The sequence below is a fragment of the Chiloscyllium punctatum genome, chromosome 26, assembly GCF_047496795.1.
Source record: "Chiloscyllium punctatum isolate Juve2018m chromosome 26, sChiPun1.3, whole genome shotgun sequence".
In the NCBI taxonomy this organism is placed as follows: Eukaryota; Metazoa; Chordata; class Chondrichthyes; order Orectolobiformes; family Hemiscylliidae; genus Chiloscyllium; species Chiloscyllium punctatum.
In genome coordinates this window covers 37,074,109-37,098,464 of record NC_092764.1, presented here as the reverse complement: position 1 = coordinate 37,098,464, position 24,356 = coordinate 37,074,109, and the positions used below count along the sequence as shown (strand labels likewise).

Below are 24,356 nucleotides of genomic sequence, written 5' to 3'. Positions count from 1 at the left end.
GTATCAGGTAAAACGACAAAATTGTATGGTATTAGTGGGAATTGGTATGTTGGTATGACAGTTTTTAATAAATGAACACTTTATAATTTCTTCTGGCTGCTAAAACTATTGCTATATTAACTGCAAATATGTTTCTTGCAATCTTTTTCAAGTTTTTATGTACCAATGAGTAGCTGATCGTTTGAGACAGAGTAGAAGTGCTGTTTAAGATGGTCGCTAATTTTGTGCAGCTAGTTGGAACCATGTTTGAGTGTGTATACATAGTTCTTTGATGCATTACCTTGAAACCAGCATAAAGTTTAAACTAACTAACTTGTGTCATTTTAATGTTACTTGTGTGATTTTCTTAAAAAAACGCTGATCAACATGCATGTTTCTATTCAGTGTAAGAAGAGCAGTTGATGTCTTTTGGAAGCTGCCATACCGTGCTAAAAAGTTTACGTTGTTTGGCATACAGCCAATGACCTTGCACGTTGATGTTTGTGAAGAGAAAGCAAAAATTGGGTATGTGTCAAGGTTGCAAAATGTTAATTAACCTACACATCTTTAGATATGTTTAAGATCAGCTTTGATATTACAGTAAAAATCCACACCCAAAAATTACACATGTTGCAAATCACCTGTTAATGTGTGCATTTTAAAGTTTTTTTTTAAAGCCAACACAAATGATCAATAGCAAAAGATGCTTCTAATTTGCAAATAATATTAATGCTTCATTTTATTTAGCTTGTGATTTGCTTGATGGGCTGACCTTGACTGCTGGAAGATGGTTAAAATTGTTAATAATTAACTTGGCTTGGGGCTTGAAGGTCACTGCTCACAATCTCTGGAGAAAAGTGTTTGAGGGGACTCCTAATTTGCAAACATAATAGCAATAATGACAGTCCACGATCAAAAGAATTCTCTCCCAATCCCATCTCTATTTGGGATATAGGTTCATACATTAGAAAATGGAATTAAAAAGCTAAGGTTATTGTGCAGTTTAGGAGTCGACTACATGGTGTTAGTTACTTGGGAAGCAGTGGAAAAGCAAGTTCCATGCAAAAGATTAATGCTGGACCTCACCTCCACTCCTTGGAAGTGAGGTGGAGTTCTGGGTTTGAATACTTGTGCCAGAATTTAATCCACATAAGGAAATATATTTGTTTTCCAAAAGATTATAGTGGATCTAATATAAGTGGAACTGAATTTCAATTTTTAAAATGCATGCTGCCATAATTTGATTGCTGAATGCTCTTATGATATAAAATTAACATTTCTGGGAGACAGCAATTCCTAAAATGAAGTATCTTTCAATACTTAGAATAATCTCCAAAATGTTTTGAACCTTCTCAAGAATCTATATGCTGATGTAGACTTATTATTGAAATGTTTTCACAAATATTTTACGTTTTATTCTGAAAAACATAATATGAAATAACACTCAACTTTGGAATGGGTTTAAAACATTTTCTTAATTCAAAATAGAGGAAGGAAAAAGTTATAATCTTGTTCTGTTACTAAGTATGCAAATTGCATTTTCTTTTGCGACTTTACAGCCCAGCAGTAAGATGGGACAGTGCCGCAATACAGTATTTCCAAAAAATGTCCCGAGGTAAGGTTATTTCCTTTTCCACTTCAGCTGGTTTTTAATGCAGAATGACTGTCACAATGTGGGTTCAATTCACATGCCAGCAAAAATTACCATGAAGGCCCTGTCTTCTCAACCTTTCCCCTCACCTGAGGTGCAGTGACTTTGTAGTCAAGATCACCACGAGTTGTCTTTCTGTAATGTGTGCAGCCCTATGGTCGTCTTGGGCAGGCATTTATCATTTTTAAAACTTTGATTGTACATGAAGAGTCTTAGAAGAATGGAGCTGGTATTATAACTTAGTATTCAGACTCAAGCTGGTGATTTGTGTTTGTGTCATGTTTTAAGTAGTACTACAAAATGTCCTTTGTTCACAAAGCCATGAGATTTGGTACAAAGTAAGTTTTCCTTTTTTTTTTAAAACATTTGAATGTATAATAGTCAGCATCTTAGTCAGAAGCCCAAAGGTGCTGAGTGTGATCGTAATTTTAAAGCTTTTGGTTTTAGAGCTGCGATGCAATGTATGATGTAAATAGTTTAAATCATGATTGTTGCCTTACATATGGGAATTTATTCATTGTCTATAACAGAATCTGATGTTGCTGAAGCAAAATTACAAAGTGTGACTGGGGATACCTTTGCAGTTCAATTATACCTCTCTCTAAATGATGAAAAGGTAAATTGTTTTAGTATAAATGGTTATGCATTAAAAAAATTAAAAGACCAGTTTATTATCTGTTTTTTTTATAGTCTCCTTTGAATTGATGCAATGAGATTGCTCTTGGGGGTTTATAATCCTGCTTGTTTATATCTGATCCATTGATATCAATAAAATTTACCGGCTTTTTCCAGGGGACATTTTATGTGAGAAACTCCAAGAGGGTACTGCCAGTCCAAAGACTGTGTGTGAAATAGGGACTGTGTTCCTGAAAGCATGATGATTGAGAGTCTGTACCTGACAGTCCATGGGACAGGGTCAAGAAAAATTCATTTATCTTCACTCAAAAGGAGCGGAGTCTCCAGAAGGGCTTGTAGGAGTTGGGTCCAAAGAGAAAACTGCAGATATCAGTAATGTTGGTGCATACTTGAAAGATGGATAATTTCAGTCTGGAGCAGTCAACAAGAATTGTCAAGTTTTTAATTGGGAAACTCACGATTTTTAAATTGAAGCGAACAGCCCAGGCAAAAAGGATTTTTCTGCTTATGCTGTTCAAAAGGCTTGCTATATTAATACACTTTAAGCAGCACCTTTGTAATTGGTGTCTATTGAGATGGTGAACTGTTGATGCCGACAGAACAAGCTGTCTAGAGTCAGTGTACAGACTGTTTAATTATTAAGAACTACATCTCAACTGAAGAGTGTTTGCATACTACACCTCAAGCTAAGAGCTACATCTTAACAGTATTTGCATAATATTTTATTTCTGATGAAGGGCTTTTGCCTGAAACCTCAATTTTCCTGCTCCTCAGATGCTGCCTGACCTGCTGTGCTTGTCCAGCACCACACTCATATTGACACTGATCTCCAGCATTTGCAGTACTCACTTTTGCCTACTTTTTTTTTGTTCAGTGACAAGAGGTTTTTTTCAAGAGTTATTTTAAGTACACTAGACTTTACATAAATATACATAAAATAAATGCTTTCACTTTCAAAACCATTGGGATTAGGAAAGGGAAAGTTACAAAATCCATATAATTTAGGCAAAACATTTTGCAGAATTGGAAAACCTATTATTTATGGACAATGTAGACTATTGCCCTGTAAAGCCAAGTGTGATGGGCCTAAACTAATTAAATGAGGCTGCCTCAGTGTAGGATTTAATGACTGCAGCTTAAAAGCGCCTGTAATTGAGTACATGACATTAGGGCGAATGTTGATAAGTCTGTCTAATATATTGTGAAAACAGATAATTTTGGAATTAGGTTTGTAAGTGCAGTGATCCTCATCTTCACTAAATAAAAGTCAGATATTCACCCTGGATAGTTAAACACAGAATTGATTCCATCTTTTTTTTATATTATGCATACATAATTTCCCAACAGAAGGAAAACTATATCCCTTTGGAGTGAAAGCTTCACCGCAACTCCCTGCATTTATTTCTTGAAATAGATTTTATTGATATAATTTAAAATTTAATTTTAGATTTACTTTTGAGAACAGAGATCATTGAAGTGGTGATGTGACATGGCATTACCTGTATTCATACAGGTGAAGTTGGAAGTCAAGATAATAGAGGTAGTCCAGTTCACATGAGAGAGTTCCACTGGTAGAGAGTAGCAAATACGTCGTGATAGTTGGTGAATGGAAAATACTAATGAGAGACTCTGAATTCAAGGACGTTTTCAAAATACCAGTCTCTAACTAGTGAAGTGTCACAGGGATTGGTGCTGATACCACAATTATTGACAACATATATCGATGATTTAAGTGAGGGAATTGAATGTATTATTGCCAGATTTCTGGATGATGCAAAAATTGGTAGGAATGCAAGTTGTGAGTGTGACAGTCTGCAGAGGGATATAAACCGATGAGCAAGTGAGCAAACACTTTGCAGTTGAAATATAATTTGGAAAAATGTACTTTGGCAGGAAGACTTTTCAATATTATTTAAATGGAGACTTAATATTTGTGAACAAGATGTTAATCTTCCTTTTCATAGGTGTGTCTGAATGATGATTTGGTAGCGAAATTCTTTGCATGTTACATTTCACCAAAAAGTACGGTGAACAGTCTGAATTCTTCATCAGAAATCACTTCAGCACTCTGCCAGAAGAAGGAAGCACCTGTTAAGAAGAATGTAGGCCACGCAGCATTGGCTCTTTGGTCTGAGACAGTGCAAGGAACTGTTCGTACAACATTAAACCAAGGTAGGAAATTGCTCTTGACTGGTCTCTTATTTTGTTGATTTACAAACCTTCTGACTTCATTCCAGAAGTTTGAAATTATTTCAATTTTTATTGAACTTAAGGCATCTGTAAATGTTGCTTTTCTCAAAGTCTTAAATCTGTTTTTTTGTATGTCTTCTTGCAATTGATTTGCTATCATTCTCACCTCTGCCAAGCATATGTTACGGCTTTGCCAAATTTTGGAATTTTAATCTGTATTCTCTTACCCATATCCCCCACCCTCCCAATATTTGAATATGCATTTATAATATGCGGGGAGTTATTCCTCTGTGTTCTCCCCAATATTTATTGGTAATAAAGTGGTCATAATCTTGTGATTGAGGACACCAAGTAATTGCAAGTTTTTTTTAGGTTTTGGGGTTCTATGTCATGTTTATTTATTGTTACTTAAATATATTCGAACTGTTTCTGTAGGTCCTGCTGTCCAAAAGTCAGTTACTCAATGTCTACAATCCCAAGAAAGAGTATTCAGCGAAAATATGAATAAACAATACACCGAGACAGCTGTATCATTATCCAATAGAAAATCAACAGAGTCACTCGCAAGCTTTTCCTTCTGTTCTTTGGAAAAAGAATTAGATTGCAAGAGAGCAAGGTATGTGTATGCTTTATTCAATTCAGCTTTCTTGCTGTGAAGGATAATTATTTAACAGCTTTGCAGTCCATTAGAAATGTATATTCTTCACCCAGTTCTACTTATCTTAAAGCAGAAGACAAGAATCAGGATAATATCTAATTATGAGCGTTACTGTATAGTTGAACTTTTAATGTTCTGTACTATTTTCAAATGTGATAAATTTGCATCAGTATGAAGTGGGGAAATTAATTTGCATACCTTTTTATTAATTTTACTATCACAGATCTGTTCAGATTAAATGAAATGGTATGTTTTCAATTACTATAAATGTTGATGATACCTATCACCATCTCTATGCCAGTTTGCTTGATTCCATAAGATTATATTCCACGTGTGAAACTTCTGCAACTGAACTTTAGATATATGAAAATCATTTGCACATGATATGTTCAATCTTTAAACTATACTGATCACAACTGATGTTATTATCAGCCAACTTGGGTAAATTGAAATGTGGCTTAATAAAATGTATCTCATTTTGTCAATAACGAAGTGGTGCATACCTGAAACAGAAGCACATCATTCTGTAGATTTTGCTTTAACAAGAAAACAGAAGTTTATTATATTATATACTTATTTATTAGAATAAACCAAATTTTATACTTAGCACACACCTTCAAACATTTTTAAACACACAGTAAAAGACTAATACCACAGCACTCCTTCACAAATTGAAAAGGAATAAAAAAAACAGCTTTTGTATTGTACCCAAAAACGTGTAGTACCTAACAATACCACTTAACTGTTACTTCATATAGGTGGACCATTATGACTTTTGTTTTGTACTGTTTCTGCCTTAAGCACATTCCAAAGTATCTCTTAATGTATATTTATCTTGTAAATTTCTCCCAAAGTTAATTGAAAAATTTTCATCATTTATTCAATCCAGTGCCCACCTGCCTAATATACTGTACTCCCTGTCATCCTGATATTATTTAATGTCCTCCTCACCAACTATTTGTCCCCATTTCTACTTGGCACAGTATGAATTTAGGTGCATTTACTGCCATGTCTTGCTTACCTGTTCTCTGACGAGAAATTAAGTAATATTCTTTTTTAAAATTCAGGTTTTATATTCGTGATGAAATGAGAATGGACAGGGACACCTCCAAGGCGATGCAGGAATGTGATGAAATACCAGCTGCTAGAAGTTATGTATTTATTCCATTTATTAATAACTAAATTGAAAATAAATTTTTTGGACTAAAAAGCCATTTTCCAGGATTAATACATGATAAAATCTCAACCTAATGTATATATTCTATCCAATTTATACTTTAAATGGAATAGAATTCATTCTACAAGGATATAGTTCACCTTCATTTGAAATTTGCTATCTACTTTATGAACTCCTAAGGAAGTTTATCCATTAAGCAACTGAGTCATGAATAATCCTTATTCTGATCCTTGTCCTGCGCTGAGCAGACTGGGACCACAGGAAAGCTGCATTAATTGGCTTCAGCATTTTGAATTTGGGAAGAAGAAAATTGGCTGGGGTTCTTGCTTCTGTAAGCTGTACAGCACTGTGCATGTGTTGACTGCGAAAGAATCAGAGTTGTGTTATGCTGTGTTTAAGTAGCCTGGCAACACTTGGGTCAAATAGATAAATAATAATCATGTAGATAAAGTGAAGCAGGTATGAGATGCAAATTTAACAAAGAATCTGTATTCTTGGACAGCAAAATACATTTTGAGAGAGAAAGGGTAAACTGCCTTTTTTTCACAGTCAAGCACCGCTCCATGGAAAATGATAGAAATTCTAAAACATTGCCTTTGTGTCATAAGATGATAGTCTGTAACTTGACCTATTTTGGGTTAAGCATCGCCTGGTGTGGCTTGAATCTCTGTCTGGTGTGGCAATCTCTGTTCCAGTTTTGATGCAGTCACAGACACTGAGCTGAGAACGTGCGCACTTGGCTGACCACTTTTGAATTTACATAATCTTGACTCCTTAATTTCCCCATTCATGACTAATTGCGTTCAATTTCTGTGTAACAGTAGTTATCCCTTAATAGCTTATTCCAGACAGTTATTGCTGCTGCTTTTCATGTGTAACATTTATCTTTTTTGATTCTTTCAATCCATGAACAGTTATTAATGTTCTGAAGTCTATTATATCCCAGTCTGATCTCTTGTGCACCATATGTTGGTATGTCTCACTGCTGTCTCAGATCTGGGAAGAAACGTGCTGGAAAAATTCAGATTGGGCAGTCTCTATGGAGAAAAACAGTTAATTGTTCAGATTATTGTCCTTTATTCAAAATTCTCAACTCTTGAAGTGTGCTGAGGATGCAGACTTGATGGACTTAGAGTTTGGTGTTACAGGGCCTCATTATCATAAGTGGAGATATGGCAACATACTGGCTCATCTGGTTTTCCAGATGCCAATGGTCAAACCAAACTCGATACAGGCATGAGGAAATTTGTTCATTCACTGCTAAAGGTATTCTTTGATATGGAATGCGATGTCATCAGTACAGTGGACATCTCTGAGGACTTGGCACACTTCAATTTTGAAGCTCAGACAAGTAAGGCCTGCTTCCCATTAGTTCTGTGTTTAACCTCTGAGATGACCTGATGCCTTATGACAGCACCCAAGTGATGAAAATGCCAGAACAGAATGTTGCTCAACTCTACCACTGAACTCAAATGGCTCCAGTGTTACTCCATTATTGCTGACCTTACTCAAATCTTGTTCTAGAAAGCCAAGATCACATTGAATAGACTTTGGTGGGCAGCTAGTTTTCTGCAGTAGCTTGAATACACTGCATCTGCTCGTCCATTCAAATGTCGTGTTGAGATTGGAGCAACATGGAGTGATCGTCTTTGTTAATAATATTTATTTTCCAACTGCCAAACTGAGAAGATAATGTAATTGTAGATCTTCCAGTTCTGAAACTATACTAGGATTTGGAAGAGATGAATACAGTGGTTCTACAGTTTATTCTTTGCATCTTTTAATTTTGCTGAGAAGAAGTCTGGAAATCTGTTGTCCAGCAACATCAGTTGGTCGATCATCCCAAACATTCTCACAACATAATTTTAGTTCAGCACTTTGGGAATAGACCTGTATAGTATTTGATAAGTAAAGCAAATTTGAATATCCCTTTTAGAATGCTTTACCATTTTTATGCTTCAGGTAACTTTTTCAGGTGTTTCCTGATTCTCATGGTTAGGCTATCGAATATCATTGACATTCAATAATCCAGAAAATTCCAAAGCCCAGTAATGACTTGGTCCCAAGCATTCCAGAGTGGAGGAGTTAAAATATGAGGTTTACAAATGCTACTGGGGAATATTTTTGCAAATTGATAGCTGTGCTGAAGATTAAATATACTTTTTGCACTATTGCTGCCTAAAAGTTGACTGGAATTTTGGCATAAAGTTTTAGAGTGAATATATCTCTGCATCATTGTTCATTTAAATGTGCCCATTGTAATCATTTGTACAATTATTTTCCAGACTTCTACAATTTCTAAATCCAGATCCATTGAACTCAAAAAACGAACTCGAAATTAATTTCCAACAGGTAATTTTTGATAAATTATCCACAAGCTCATTCAAAAAGCTTCAGTTTCATTGACTGACTTTTATTGAAGTGATTGAGAAGCACAATGATTTTTTTCATTGTCAATTATTTTCATTATTCAAAAATAATAATATGTAATTGTGGAAGGTTCATGATTCACATCTGTCTCTGAAAAGTGATTTTTAAAAAAAATTCACGTAGAAACTTGTGACTCTTCGTCTCTGATTATCTTTTGTGATTTTGGCATAGTACAAATTGCTACTGTGTAATAGTATGGTTCTTGTCATTTATTTTATATCATGAAATGTTTGTTGAAAAAGTAGTTGTGTTTGTGTTCTCCCATTAAATATGTGCTTATTTAAAGTCATAGAGATATACAGCACGGAGACATTTTGATCCAACGCATCCATGCCAACCAGATATCCTAAATCAATCTAGTCCCATTTTTCAGCATTTGGCCCATATCCCTCTAACCCTTCCTTTTCATATACCCATCCAGATTCCTTTTTAAATATTCTAATTGTACCAGCCTTGTCTTCCTCTGGTAGCTCACTCCATACATGCACCACCCTCTGCAAGAGAAAGGAACCCTAAGGTTCCTTTTTATACCTACCCCTCTCCCCCTCAGCCTGTGCCTCTAGTTTTGGACTTCCCCACCCCTGGGAAAAGACCTTGTCTATTTACCTTATCCATGCTCCTCATTATTTTATAAATCCCTATAAGGTCACCCCTCAGCCTCTGACGCGTCAGGGAAAATGGCCCCAGTCTATTCAGCCTCTCGCTATACCTTAACCCTCCAACCCTGGCAACATCCTTGTAAATCTTTGCTGAACCCTTTCAAGTTTCACAACATCTTTACTATTGCAAGGGAGACCAGAACTGCACACAGTATTCCAGTAGTGACTGAACCATTGCCCTGTACAGCCATAACATGACCTCCCAACTCCCAAACTGAATGCACTGACCAATAAAGGCAAGCATTCCAAACACCACCTTCACTATCCTATCTACCTGTGGCTCGATTTTCAAAGAGTTATGAACCTGCACTCCAAGGTCTCTTTGTACAGCAACACTCCCAGGACCTTACCATTAAGTGTATAAGTCCTGCCCTGATTTTTTTTTCCAAAACACAGTAACTCCCATTTATCTAAATTAAACACCATGAGCCCATCTGATCAATGTCATGTTGTATGCCGTGGTAATCTTTGCCGTCCTCTACACCTCCAATTGTGTCATCTACAAACTTAGTAACCATACCTCCTCCTATGTTCACATCCGAATCACTTATGTAAATGACAAAGCCACGGATCCAGCACTGATCGTTGTGGCATACCGCTGGTCACATGCATTCAGTCTGAAAAACAACCTTCCACCACCACCCTCTGTCTTCGACCTTTGTGGCCATTTCTGTCTCCAAATAGCTAGTTCTCCCTGTATTCCATGTGGTCTAACCTTGCTAACCAATCTACCATTGAGAAAGCTTTTTGAATGCCTTAATGAACTCCTATATAGATCATGTCTACAGCTCTATCCTCATCAATCCTTTTTTTTTGTTTAGTTCTTCAAAAAACTCAATCAAGTTCATGAGAAACAATTTCCCAAGCACAAAGCTGTGTTAACTATCCTTAATCAGTCCTTGCCTTTCCAAATACATAAAGGAAGTGAGAATTGCAGATGCTGGAGATCAGAGTCGAGTGTGTGGTGCTGGAAAACCACAGCAGGCCAGGCAGCATCCCAGGAGTTATGCCCAAAACGTCAGTTCTCCTGCTCCTTCTTTTCCAGCACCACAGTCTTTCCAAATACATGTAAATCTTGACCCTGCGGATTCCCTCCAATAATTGCCCAGCACCAAAGTCAGGCTCACTGGTCTATAGTTTCCTGGCTTTTCCTTACCAACTGTCTTAAATAGTGGCCTATTTAGAGGGGTCCTATTCTCTCCCCAGTTATCCTTTTGTCATTAATTTATTTGTGGAATCCCTTTTGGATTATCCTTAACCATGTTTGCCAAAGTTATCTCATGTCCCCTTTTTGCCCTCCTGATTTCCCTCTAAGTATATTCCGACTGGTTTTATACTCTTCTAGGGAATCACTTGATTTCTGCTGTCTGTACCTTTTTGTTCTTGACCAAAACTTCAATTTCCGTAGTCATCCAAAATTCCTGAGCTTCCAGCCTTGCCCTTCATCCTAACAGGTACATCGGGTCTCTGGACTCTCGCTTTCATTTTTGAAGACATCCCATTTTTCAGCTGTCATTTTATCTGTGAAATCCATCCCCAATCAACTTGTGAAAGGTCTTGCTTAATACCGTCAAAATTAGCCTTTCTCCAATTTAGAATTTCAACTTTTAGATTTGGTCTATCTTTTTCCATCACTATTTTAAGTTTAATAGAATTATGGTCACTGGCCCCAAAGTGCTCCCCCACTGACACCTCAGTCACCTCCCCTGCCTTATTTCCCAAAAGTACTTCCCAAGTTTTACACCTTCTCTGGTAGGTACATCCACATTCTGAATCAGAAAATTTGTTTGGATACCCTTAACAAATTCCTCTCCATCTAAACCCTTAACACTAAGGCAGTCCCAGTCTGTGTTTGGAAAGTTAAAATCCCCTACCATAACCATCCGATTATTCTTACAGGTAACTCAGAATTCCTTGCAAATTTGTCGCCCAATTTCCCTTATCTACTGGGGGGTCTGTAGTACAATTACAATATGTTGATGATCCCTTTCTTATTTATCAGTTCCACCCAAATAATGTCCGTGGACTTATCCCCAGGAATATCCTGTCTAAATACAGCCGTAATGTTAAGTCATATCAAAAAGATCACACCACTTCTCTCTTGCCATCTTTTCAATCCTTTGTCTCACATCTATACCCTGGAGCACTAAGCTGCCAGTCCTATCCATCCCTAAGTCACAGCTGTAGAATTGCTATGATATCCCAGTTTCATGTTCCTAATCATGCCCTAAGTTTATCTGCTTTATCTGTTAGGCTTCTTGCATTAAATTAATCTCTTATTTCATTAGACCTACCTTGTTTTCAACTTTGTTCCTGCCTGCCCTGTCTGTTTGATTTTCTCTTTTTCCCAACTGTATCAGTCTTAGACCGATCACGTTCCTCACTATCTCCTTTGGGTCTCCTCCCTCCCTCACACCACCACCCTGCCCTCACTAGTTTAAATCCTCCTGACAAGCTCTAGCAAACCTCCCCACCAGTATATTAGCTCCCTTCCAGTTCAGATGCAGTCCATCCCCCTTATGCAGGTCACATCTTTCCCACAAGAGATTTCAATGATCCAAAAATGTGCATCCTTCTCCCCTGCACCAGCTTCAGGTTCACGAGAATGGTCCCAGGAATGAAAAGCTTAACATATGTGGAACGTTGGATTACTCTGGGTCAATACTCAGTGGTGTTTCGAAGGCTGAGAGGGAATCTAACTGAACCTTAGAGAATACTGAATGGCATGGAAAGAGTGGGTGTTGGGAAAATGTTTCCATTGGTAGGAGAGACTACGACCCATGGGCACAGCCTTTGAGTAAAGGGAAGACCTTTTAGAATTGAGATAAGGAGAAACTTCTTTACCCAGAGAAGGGTGAATCTATGGAATTCATAGCCACAGAAGACTGTGTAGGCCAGGTCATTGGGTATATTTAAGACTCAGATAGGGGATCAAGGATTACTGGGAAAATGGGGTTGAGAACTTTAACAGCCGTGATTGAACGGCAGAGCACACTCTATGGGGTGAATGGCCTAATTTCTGCTCCTATGTCTTATGGTCTCCTCAGCCATGCTTTCATCTGCTCTGTCCTTCTATTCCTCCCCTCACCAGCTCATGGCACTGAGAGTAAACGAGATATTGCAGCCCTCAAGAAGCTATTTTGTTAAATTCCTGCCGAACATCCTATTTTTTCTGCTTCAAATCGTGTATTTTTCACTTCCTGTGACATTAGTACAATGACTTCCTGCAGACTGAGAATAATCTGCATCTTTTCTGAGATATCTTTGATCCTGTCTGCAGGAAGGTAACACACCATTTTAATGTCGCACTGTCTGCCGCAGAATCACTTGCCTGTGTTTCTAACTAGAGAGTCCCCTATCACAATTGATTGTTTGAGACGTGGCGTACCCATCATTACATTAAAGCCAGTCTCTGTAGCAGAAACCTGGCTGTCAGTACTACGTTCCCCTGAGAATCCATCACCCACTACATTTTCCAAAACAGCATACTTGTTTGAGATGGGGATAGCCACATGAGATTCTTGCTTCCTTCTCCGACCTTTCCTGGACATCATCATCTACCTGACTGTATCTTCAGTTTACCCCTCTACCTGCAACTGCCATCCATCACACTGACTACCACCAGCTCCTGTAAATTCCTCATTGCCTCTAACTACCGTTTCAACTGATCCATATGATCTGACAGAATTCTCAACTAAACACATGTCCTACGGACATAATGGTCAGTAACATGGAAACTCTCCCTAATCTCCCAATTGCAACAGGAAGTACACATTACTCTACTAAAGGACATCTTTGCAGCTTAGCAATCTACAGACCCAGAAAATAGCAGAGTCTTACTGCTGTTAAAACACCACTTCAGACTATCTTAGTACCCTTGTTTTTATATTTGGGTTTAATCAAGAGACAGCTCTCAATAACAACATATAATCAAAAAAGATCCCAATCCACTCCCTATTGTAGATTTACAAATGAAAGCCAGTAAGGTTACACTTGAAAAGGCTCCGTAGCTGCTCCCTGCTGTGAGCTCCACACGCAGGTTTCTCCAAAATCGGCTGTTGGTTTGTTTATTTTTCTAAGAACCAGCTCTGATGTCCAGAGATATTTGAAAACAGATAGCAAAGGCAGTAGCTGTGCAGGTCACTACTGATTCAGACAGCAGTGTAGCTTTCTTTCTCTGTTTGAATCACTGTCCATGTGGTCACTACCCTTTGTCTGTCTTCCTCCTTTTTAAAGTGCCATTGTTTGCATTTTTTTCTCTAGTTTCAAAACAATGCAACAGTATAAAACAGTAATTACTGCTCGAATTTGAGGAAATCAGCTCCAACACTGAAAATAGCTCAAAAAATATCAGCTTTTACAATCACATTTTTTCTGTTCTCCATCTTGGATTACCCAATCCTCTGTTTGATATCATGTAATTACAAGGGATGTGCAAAATATATTTAAATTACTAATAAACAGGGCATTATTTTGCAGGCAAAAATAACATGTAAACATTGCATTTGTTTCAACTCAACAAAACATGTGGCAGCCACTTTCTGATTTAATTTTCTCAGGACAATTCCTTGACTAATCAGAGACAATCTGCCTTGTTTAAAATTAAAATTAAAATAAAGCTTTGCAGTTAACTATCAGTCATTGTTAACTGGTACATCCTCAATAGAAGTACCTCTACCAATTCCTCTCATACAGCATAAATGTTGTTTTTCCCTTTACTTTTGGTAATTATTGGGAAATGTCCTGAAGAATGCAAAAGGAAAAGTTTCAACAAAATGTGTAATTTTTTTCAGCAATATACAAAATATTTTTGCTTTCTTGACTCTTAAAATCCTGGAGCTACTTGATCTTTCCTCTTAAAACATATAAGTTAAAATAATTTTGTTTGTACTTGAATATCCAATGGTATGTTTACCTTCAACTGGTTTTCCATTTAGCACGGTACAGTATTGGGATTGAAAGATCTGGAGGATTTACATTTGTTCCAGTTTTTAACCGAGTTCTAGGAAATGTGATGCTGGCTTTGATGCTTTGACCTGTTCAGCCTTCACTGTCTATCTGGATTTATGTTTTGCTTTGGAGAAATCGGGTGCTTTGATTAAGCTGCCAGTTACTTCAGTGAGGTGCTGTCCACCTGACCCCCTTAACTGTCAAGTTACCAGTGAGCAGTCTGATTAATGTAGGAAGTTTTGTTTCAGAGAAAGGAGGCCCAATAGCTATAAAAGATCAGGAGGTATGGATACTTTTTCCACCATCTAACAAATGTGCAGCAGATTAAAAATTAATCTTCAAGCATAATAAAGCTAGGAATGAGAAGGAAAAGTTGAAGAAATATTTGATACAGTAACATGCCATGGAGTCAAATTCCATGGGATCTGCCTACAAATTATTGTTATAGAAGCTTTGTGCTAGCTGAGAGGCCTCATAAATGTGTTTGTCCATAAGCTAATATGCCTACAAATGTAAAAGCAACAGATTCCAATGCTCAAGGAAAACAAAGTGCAATAGGCTGTAGGTCTGCTCGCCGAGCTGGTAGTTTTGTTCTCAGACGTTTCGTCACCATGCAAGGTAACATCATCAGTGAGCATCCGATGAAGCGCTGGTGTTCTGTCCTGCTTGCTATTTATCTGTCTCGGTATGTTGTAGTGAGTAATGCCACTAACTGTTCTTTTTCTCAGAAGTTGGTAAATAGGATCCAAATCAATTTATTTATTAATGGAGTTCCGGTTTAAATGCCAGGCCTTTTGGAATTCTCGTACATGTCTTTGTTTAGCCTGTCCCAGGATGGATATATTGATTCAGTCGAACTGGTGTCTCTCTTCATCTGTGTGTATGGATACTAGTGATGGTGGTTGTGGCTGGTTGGTGCTCATTAATCCTGGTGGCTAGTTTCCTGCTCATCTGTCCAATGTAATGTTTGCTGCAATCTTTGTAGGGTATTTAGTATACAACGTCCATTCTGCTGGTTGCTGGTACAGGGCCCTTTTAAATTCATCAGAAGCTGTTTCAGTGTGGTGGTAGTTTTGTGGACTACCATGCTTCCTAGGGGCTGGAGTAGTGTGGTCGTCATCTCTGCGATGTCGTTAATGTATGGCAGGGTGGCTAGAGTCTCTAGGCATGTTGTGTCTGCCTGCTAAGTTCTGTTGTAGGAAGCAGCGAACTTCGCTTTATCGGGTACTCGTTCCTGAATATAATGCATCGGGGTTTTTCCTTAGTTTCTCGTAGTTCCTGGGTGCTACAGTGTGTTGTGGCTCATTTAAATGTCCTGATGCAGCTCCATTTTTGGGTGTTGGGGTGGTTGCTCCTATAGTTGAGTATCTGGTCAGTGTGTGGCTTTCCAGCTTTGCCATACATCAAAGACATCTCGGAGATGACGACCAGACTACTTTGGCCCCTAGACAGCATTGCAGCCCACAAACCTACCACCATGCTGAAACAGCTTCTGATGAATTTAAAGGACCCTATACCAGTAATCAACAGGACTAACATCATATATAACATGCCCTGCAAAGACTGCAACAAACATTACATTGGACAGATGGGTAGGAAACTAACCACCAGGATACATGAACTAGCCACCAAAAAACACGACCACTATCACGAGTATCTGTACACTCAGAGGGACACACATTCAATTGGGACAATAAATCCACCCTGGGACAGGCTAAACAAAGACACACAGGGGAATTCTGAGAGGCTTGGCATTGAAACTGGAACTCCATTAATAAATGTAGATTTGGATCCCATTTTTCAACCTCTGAGAAAAAGAACCGTTAGTGATATCACTCATCACAACAGACCAAGACAGATAAATAGCAACCGGAACAGAACACCAACGCTTCACCGGATGCTCACAGATGATGTTACCTAGCATGGTGACGAAACGTCTGAGAACAAATCTATCAGCTCAGCGAGCAAATTTACAATCTGAGCTACAAATCTTCTCCAAAAGTACATCAGATTACAAGAGAAAGGTATTTGTTCACACCTTACAATGACCTGGCAGCATTTGTGCAGAGAAAGAGAATTAAGAGTGAGAGACATTCCAGGCTAAATGAAAACGCCATCTTCAAAGAAGAAAATAAAAATGTTTGCAGAACAGCCAGCAGCAAGTTGATACAATAGATGGCCTCACATGAAAGAAAAGAAAACATGTTCAGCATGGAGAAAGCAATGCTTCAATAGCAAGAAGCTGACCCAGATGCATGTGTTAGCTAAAAGAAAGCAAAGCAAGTCTATTAAACTTGAGGCTACTGGAGAGATGTTGACCGATGACACTCGTTATTTTACACCATATCACTGTACATCAAATAACAGGTTGGTATAAAGTCTAAAGGTAAATAAGATTTTGAGATGCCAGTGTTGGACTGGGATGTACAAAGTCAAAAATCACACAACACCAGGTTATAGTCCAACAATGCTCCAAAAGCTAGTGTGCTTCCAATTAAATCTGTTGGACTATAACCTGGTGTTGTGTGATTTTTAACTAAAGGTAATTAATGCATAGAGCCTTTTTAGAATGATAACTGCGAACAAGAGCATCAAGTGAAAGGGGAATGGTGGATAGATACCAGTAATCATGCAACAATCACGGGCTTTGCAGATCTGTGCAAAATGTCCCAAAATGAAGCCCTCAAAAATAGTGAACAATGCTAATTTCAGTAAGTTAAATGAAGCTGAGAGCCGAATGCAATGGGAAGAATGACCATCTGAGTTGGATACTTTGTCCTGCTGAGAGCTGCCAAGGTTACATTAGAGACTGCGAAGGTGAAAGCTGTTGAATGTTTGGTCCTGTCTAGCATCTGCTGAAAGGTCTAACCACCAAGGCAGGAGTATGCAAAGGATGCAGGTCTGGTAGATTCTCTGATGTTATCACTAAGATTACTGTTGTTCCAAGCTGCTGTTTAGCCATGAGGGTGCAACGTTTGCAATGTCTGAATTGATTTTTAGCCAGAGTTGGTTAGCTTAGTGAGCTGGACAGCTGGCTTATGTTGCCAACAGCATGGATTCAATTTCTGTTTCAGCAGACGTTACCCTGAAGGACTCTCCTCAACCTCTCCAATTCCCTGAGGTGAAGATCCTCTGATTAAACTACCACCAATTATGTTAACTGTAATGAGAGCAAACCATTTACCTTTCTGGCATCAAGTGATCAATTGCTGCCAATTGTGAACCTTATATATGTGAACCCATCAAAAACCTTGAAAGACTGATCATCATTGCTGATATGTGGTAGTATAAACAACATTTTAGTCCATGATATTTGATATTGATGGCCAAACCAAGCTTTTACAGATGTCTGTGAACCTCTCAGCGCAACTCTTTCTGATAAGGATTTGGTGTACTTTAAATTTAGAGGATTAGGCAAAGAGGGTTAAACAGTTTTCCATCAGTTCTCGCAAAACAGTACCTACCCACTGTAGTCGACCTCAAGGCATACGATAGCAATGCAGTGAACAGTATGCCAAAGAATGTTAGTGCCAGTGTACAACCCTGTTTGGCCCCATGGTGTATCTGAGTTCCAAAGTTACCTTGTCTCTGCTGTACTTGCCCGTTATGGTGATAGGCAATCATGTTGAGTAAGTTTATGGGAACCAGTTTTTTGCAGTTATATTACTCCCTATAATCACGTTAGTCAAATATTTGAACAAAGAAAATTTACAGCCCAGGAACAGGCCCTTCGGCCCTCCAAGCCTGAGCCGATCCAAATGTACTGTCTAAACCTGTCGATCAATTCATTTTAAATGAATTTTAAATGAATCTACCGTGCCTGCCTCTACCACCTCTGCTGGCAACACGTTCCAAACGCCCACCACCCTTTGTCTGAAGTACTTATCATATGTATCCCCCTTAAACTTTCCACCTCTCACTTAGAAAGTTTGACCTCTCATTATTGAATACTTCACCCTGGGAAAAAGCTTGTCTCTATCGACCCTGTCTATGCCCTTCATGATTTTGTAAACCTCAATCAGGTCCCCCCTCAACCTCCTTTTTTCTAGTGAAATTAAACCTAACCTACTCAACCTCTCTTCATAGCTAGCACCTTCCATGCCATGCAACGTCCTCGTAAACTTTCTCTGCACCCTCTCCAAAGCGTCCACGTCCTTTTGGTAATGCGGTGCCCAAACTGTACACAGTATTCTAAATGCGGCCGAACCAATGTCTTGTACAATTTTAACATGACTTGCCAGCTCTTAAACTCAATACCCTGTCAGATGAAGGTAATCATACTATATGCCTTCTTGACCACTCTCTCCTGTGCAGCAACCTTCAGGGTACAATGGACCTGCACTCCCAGATCTCTCTGCCCATCAACTTTTCCCAAGGCTGTTCCATTCATTGTATAATTCGCTCTAGAATTAGACTTGCCTAACTGCATCACCTCACATTTGTCTGGATTGAAAGCCATCTGCCACTTTTCCGCCCAACTCTCCGGTCTATGTATATCCTTCCTGTATTCTTTGACAGTCTCATATGCTTTCTGCCACTCCACCAATCTTTGTGTCATCTGCAAACTTGTTAATCATACCAACAGTGCCCTCTTCAAGATCATTTAGGTATATTACAAGCAACAGTGGCCCCAACACTGACCCCTGTGCAACACCATTGGTCACCTTTCTCCATTTTGAGCAACTCCCTTCAACTACTACTCTCTGATTCCTGTTGATCAACCAGTTCTTTATCCACCTAGCTAGAACACCCTGCACACCATGTGACTTGACTTTCTCCATTAGTCTATAATGGGGAACCTTACAAACGCCTTACTAAAGTCCATGTATATGACATAAACAGCCCTTCGTTCATCGAACAAATTGCCTGGATGAGAGGTTGCTAGACTGCTTCTCCAAGGAACTATCTGGAACCAAACAGGGAACAGCTAATGTTAGTCGATATTATGTAATGTGACAGGATCAATTAATGACCTTGGAGTAAAGACATCCTGAGGTTGTAGTCATCACAAACAATTGCATTTTACTTTGTTTGAATGGGAGAAGCATGAGACTAAGGCTAGAATCTTAAGTGGGCATATAAACTGAACTACAGGTAGTTCTCCTACAAAATGCATTTAGTAAATGCCTGTCATGATTTGGAAATGCCTGTGTTGGACTGGGGTGTACAAAGTTAAAAATCACACAACACCAGGTTATAGTCCAACAGGTTTAATTGGAAGCACTAACTTTCAGAGCGCTGCTCAACCACCTGATGAACAAGATGATACATAACTTGGAAAGGGTGGACGCTAAGAAATTGTTTCCGTTAGGCGAGGAGACTAGGACCTGTGGGCACTGCCTTAGAATTAGAGGGGATCAATTCAGAACAGAAATGCGGAGACATTTCTTCAGTCAGAGAGTGGTGGGCCTGTGGAATTGCCACGGAGTGTAGTGGAGGCCGGGACGCTAAATGTCTTCAAGGCAGAGATTGATAAGTTCTTGATGTCACAAGGAATTAAGGGCTACAGGGAGAATGTGGGTAAGAGGAGTTGAAATGCCCATTAGCCATGATTAAATGGTGGAGTGGACTCGATGGGCCGAATGGCCTTATTTCCACTCCTATGTCTTACGGACTATAAACTGGTATTGTGGGATTTCTAACTTTATTAAGTGTTACTTGTCTGTGACACAATTGTGAATAGCCAACTTTGTTAAAATAAAGTAAACTCCTCACTATTACATGATTCTCATCCCAGGCACTAGGTGTCGCAGTGCGCGAAGGACTGGACTCCATGTTGGCATCACGTGATCAGTTGGCTGATGTGCTTTCTTGTGAAGACCTTTTGTGGAACGTATTGTGAAATGTTTATGCTAGTGGACTTGGAAAAGCACCATGAAAATGTCTCTACAGCCTGAGGACAAGAAACTAGAAGAAATCTGTTTATTTAAGGTTAAAAATCACACAACACCAGGTTATAGTCCAACAGGTTTAGTTGGAAGCACTAGCTTTCAGAGTGCCACTACTTCATCAGGTGGTTCATCAGGATAACCACCTGATGAAGGAGCAAAGCTCCAAAAGCTCGAGCTTCTAAATTAAATGTATCAGACTATAACCCGGTGTTGTGCGTCCAACACTGACATCTCCAATGCCTGTTTACTTGAAAGCATAAAGAGTTGAGATGAGTGAAATTTCACTGGAATTGACTAACAGTGAAAGGACAGTGTTGAGGAGCAGTTTGAAATTTGTTTTGTTTGTCTTAAGAGCTCTTTTTTCCATTTTAAAAGCAAACATATAGATATTTAAGAATATCTGCAGACTCTTGTGAATCTGTTTCATTGTCTGATTACTATGGTCACCAACTGCAAAATACCAATCCAGGGGCTTGGACATGATCAGTCAGCTGCTCAGGATGGCCAGAATCAGGAAACTCTGCATGTAGTGGGTGAGGGAGAGAAATGTGAATGGCACCCTGTAACTTTTGATGCGTGTTTAGGAATGTCCTGAGGGGGTGAGTAGGCTGTGCAGAAGAGATCCAGGGTTAATCCAGGGCAGGAGAGTGGAGAAGGTCATTGATCTTTTTGCTACATTTTGTGCATTCCTTCAGATGGTTGAGACTGCACTGGCCTGGACGGTAACAGGGGTCCAGGTTGGCATGGTTCCAGTAAAATGGTGTCCTCTGGTCTGGGAGAAAAGAACATCCTGCCTTTGCATAACCCCATCCCCATCAGCAGCATCTCCATGTCTCTGCCCACAAAGAGAAGTAGCAATTTTCTATTGTCTGTCATGTCCAGGGTCAATGTCAGGAACCATGCAGGACTGCTCTGGACTGACAGCTGTTGTCTGGGTGCACGATATAGTTTTAAACATGGTGCTGCACCATGGATGTTGGTCAGTTCTAGGATATGATCTGTCAAGGCAGGTTTCATTCTGGGATCTGACTTGTGCAGTGTTACCATTTGGATGGGATCAGAAGACTGGCTGGAATGTAGTGCAGCCAGCAGGTATGGATGCCAGTTGAGAGTAATTAAGACCATAAGACATAGGAGTGGAAATTGACCCCCTCTAATTCTAAAGCTGTGCCCACGGATCCTAGTCTCCTCGCCTTAGTTGAGAATCTGATAAATTGTACTAGATAGTACTTTACAACAGATCAAAATTTACTTCAACTGTGCTATCATTTGTGTTCGGCTAACCACTATTTTTGATTCAATTTTACTTGACATTTTTGGTCATTCACCCTGAACTTTGCTTTTCCAATAGGCCCCATTATTTCTGTTGCACCATTTTCTGTAACATGGCATGCAACTCCGGTGTTATGAGAGAATTACCTGTAGCAGGTTTTGAGAAGATTTGTAGTTCAGGTTGAGGTTTTGAATGTAGGTTTGCTCGCTGAGCTGGAAGGTTCACTTCCAGACATTTCGTTACCCTACTAGGTAACATCTTCAATGGGCCTCAGGCAAAGCAATGCTGAAACGTTCCTGCTTTCTATTTAGATGTTTGGGTTTCTTTGGGTTGGTGATGTTATTTCCTGTGGTGAAGTCACTTCCTGTTCTTTTTCTCAGGGGGTGGTAGATGAGGTCTAACTTTGTGTTTGTTGATGGAGTTCCGTATTTGTCTAATGTAGTGTTTGTTACAGTCGTTGCATGGCATTTTGCAAATGACATTAGTTTTGCTCATTGTCTGTATAGGATCTTTCATGTTCATGAGCTGCTGTTTTACTGTGTTGGTGGTTTTGTGGGCTACCATGATGCCTAGGGGTATGAGTAGTCTGGCAGTCATTTCCGAGATGCCTTGGACGTAGGGGAGAGTGGTTAGGGTTTCTGGACACATTTTGTCTGCTTGCTTGGGTTTGTTGCTGAGAAATCGATGGACTGTTTTCATTGGGTACCCATTCTTTTTGACTACAATGAGATGATTCTCTCTCACTAATATCCTCACATACAGATGAGGAAGGACACCACTTTGACTGGCACAATACATTCATCCTAGGACAAGCCAAATGAAGACACACATGAGAATTCCAACCGGAACTCTATCAACAAACACATCGAGTTAGACCCCATCTACCCCCCCTGAGAAAAGGAACAGGGAATGACTTCACCACAGGAAAGACATCACCAACCTAAAGAAACCCAAACATATAAATAGAAACCAGGAATTTTCAGCATTTGCGTCACCTGAGGCCCACTGAAGATGTTACCTAGTCGGGTAACAAAACGTCTGGAAATGAACCTTCCAGCTCAGCAAGCAAACCTCCATCCAGAATTACCTATTTGAAGTGAACTAGGAGATAAATCAATAAATAAGCACTGCAAACATTTTAAGGGGATACTTCAGAATACTCAAAGTAACTAGATTTTTCATAAAAAGAACAATTCTAAAAGGAGGAGAACCAACACCGAACTTGTGGAAAAAGTATATAATGGCAAAGATGAGTGTCTGGTCAGATGATTGGACAAAACCTTGAGAAGATGACAAAACATGCATCAGCAGAAAATAATTAGTTATTAGAAGAAGCTACTTTTTAAAACTTCATTCATGGCATTGAGGTGTTGTAGACTGAGGAAGCATTTATTGTCCATCCTCTGTTGCCATGGAGAAGTTGGTGAGCTGCTTTCTTTCAATTTTGCAGTTCGTTTGGTTCTGGTAGTCTCTAACAGGCTCTTGTTGCCACTCTGTATTTGGCTAATCCAATTCAGTTTTTGGTCAATGTTACCTCCCCAGATGTTGTTAGTGGGGAATTTGGTGATGGCTATACAATTGAATGCAAAGTGGCAATGGTTAGATTCTGTTTTGGTGCTACTTGCGTGAAGCATATGTTACTTGCTACCTGTCGACTCAAATTTGGATGTCCATGTCTTGCTCGATTTGGACATAAAGTGCTGCAGTACTTGATTTACATATGGTGCTGAAAATTGTGTGACTATCAATGAACATCTGCACTTCTGATCTTATGATGGAGGGAAGATCATTGATATAGCTGAAGGTGGTTGGACCAAGGACAATATCCTGAGTAACTCTGGAGAGAGGTGGAAGTGAGATTTTGTACACATATTCAAAAGGAACAGAAAAGAAAATGAGAGCTGCTCTTCAGAAGAGTGAATAGTGAATAATAAGGAAATGGCTAATGAAATAGTCAAACATTTTACTGCTGAATTATGGAGAATACAGAACGCACTCGAGTTGTAGCTACAAAGTGGGAGGTAGAAACAGTGTAATTTCACCAAATATCAATCATTAGGGAAACAGTACTGAGCAAATGGATAGAGCTGTAGGCTGACGGGTTTCTGAGCCCTGATGCTGGAGGGCTGTTCATTTTTTACTTGATGGATTCCAGTATGGTCACTTCAAACCTGAAGGTTTGCCCATGGTAATTGAATTAAAATCTGGCTGAGCTCTTCCACTGAGTTTAATATTCAGCCCTGGTTTCACAGGCAGGCATTCTGTGATGGGTAATGCATCATCTTTTAGTGTCGTCTCTAAAGCACTACTCCAGGTAGTAGTTCACACACATCACTATATGTTTGTTGTAGTCAGCGATAAGAACGAGGAGGAGGATTGGGCTATTCTGTCATATTAAACATGACCATGGCTGATTTCATTTCGGCTTCTACTCCTCTTTCCTGCTCGCTCTCCATAACCCTTCAACCTGTAACTGATTGAGTACATTTTAAGGAGGATTTTTATTTTTAATGTGCAGATTTTTACTGCTGGAATCAGTTCTTTTTGTGATCCCTTTTAATATATGCCAAACATTGATTATGGGAATCACTGTTTTGGGTACCAAAAGACTACTGCTACCAATGTCTTCTCCCCTTTGTCACTTCTTAACTCTACCCATATGGGTTTTATCTCTTCCTAGCCAACATCATTTCCTGCTAACATACATACTTAGAATCAATTGGACTATCAAAGCTACCTCACCATCCTTCCTTCCCTGCCTGTCCTTTCAAAACATCACGTACCCAGTTATAACTGTCTGTAATTGCTATAAAATCATACTCATTAATATCTTTGTGCTGTTTAGTTCATGTATTATGAATC

At 39.1% G+C, this 24,356-nt stretch overlaps 1 protein-coding gene across 1 annotated transcript in view; it reads left to right on the top strand.

The window, feature by feature from the left end:
- tdrd12 (tudor domain containing 12) overlaps positions 1 to 24,356 on the top strand; it is a 150,645-nt gene that overhangs the window by 26,416 nt on the left and 99,873 nt on the right. The window contains exons 5-12 of the mRNA XM_072547812.1: positions 385 to 504; positions 1,539 to 1,594; positions 2,161 to 2,246; positions 4,231 to 4,438; positions 4,892 to 5,072; positions 6,182 to 6,269; positions 7,558 to 7,642; positions 8,600 to 8,643. Coding sequence (XP_072403913.1) covers positions 385 to 504; positions 1,539 to 1,594; positions 2,161 to 2,246; positions 4,231 to 4,438; positions 4,892 to 5,072; positions 6,182 to 6,269; positions 7,558 to 7,642; positions 8,600 to 8,643 — 868 coding nt within the window. The remainder of the gene's footprint in view (positions 1 to 384; positions 505 to 1,538; positions 1,595 to 2,160; positions 2,247 to 4,230; positions 4,439 to 4,891; positions 5,073 to 6,181; positions 6,270 to 7,557; positions 7,643 to 8,599; positions 8,644 to 24,356) is intronic.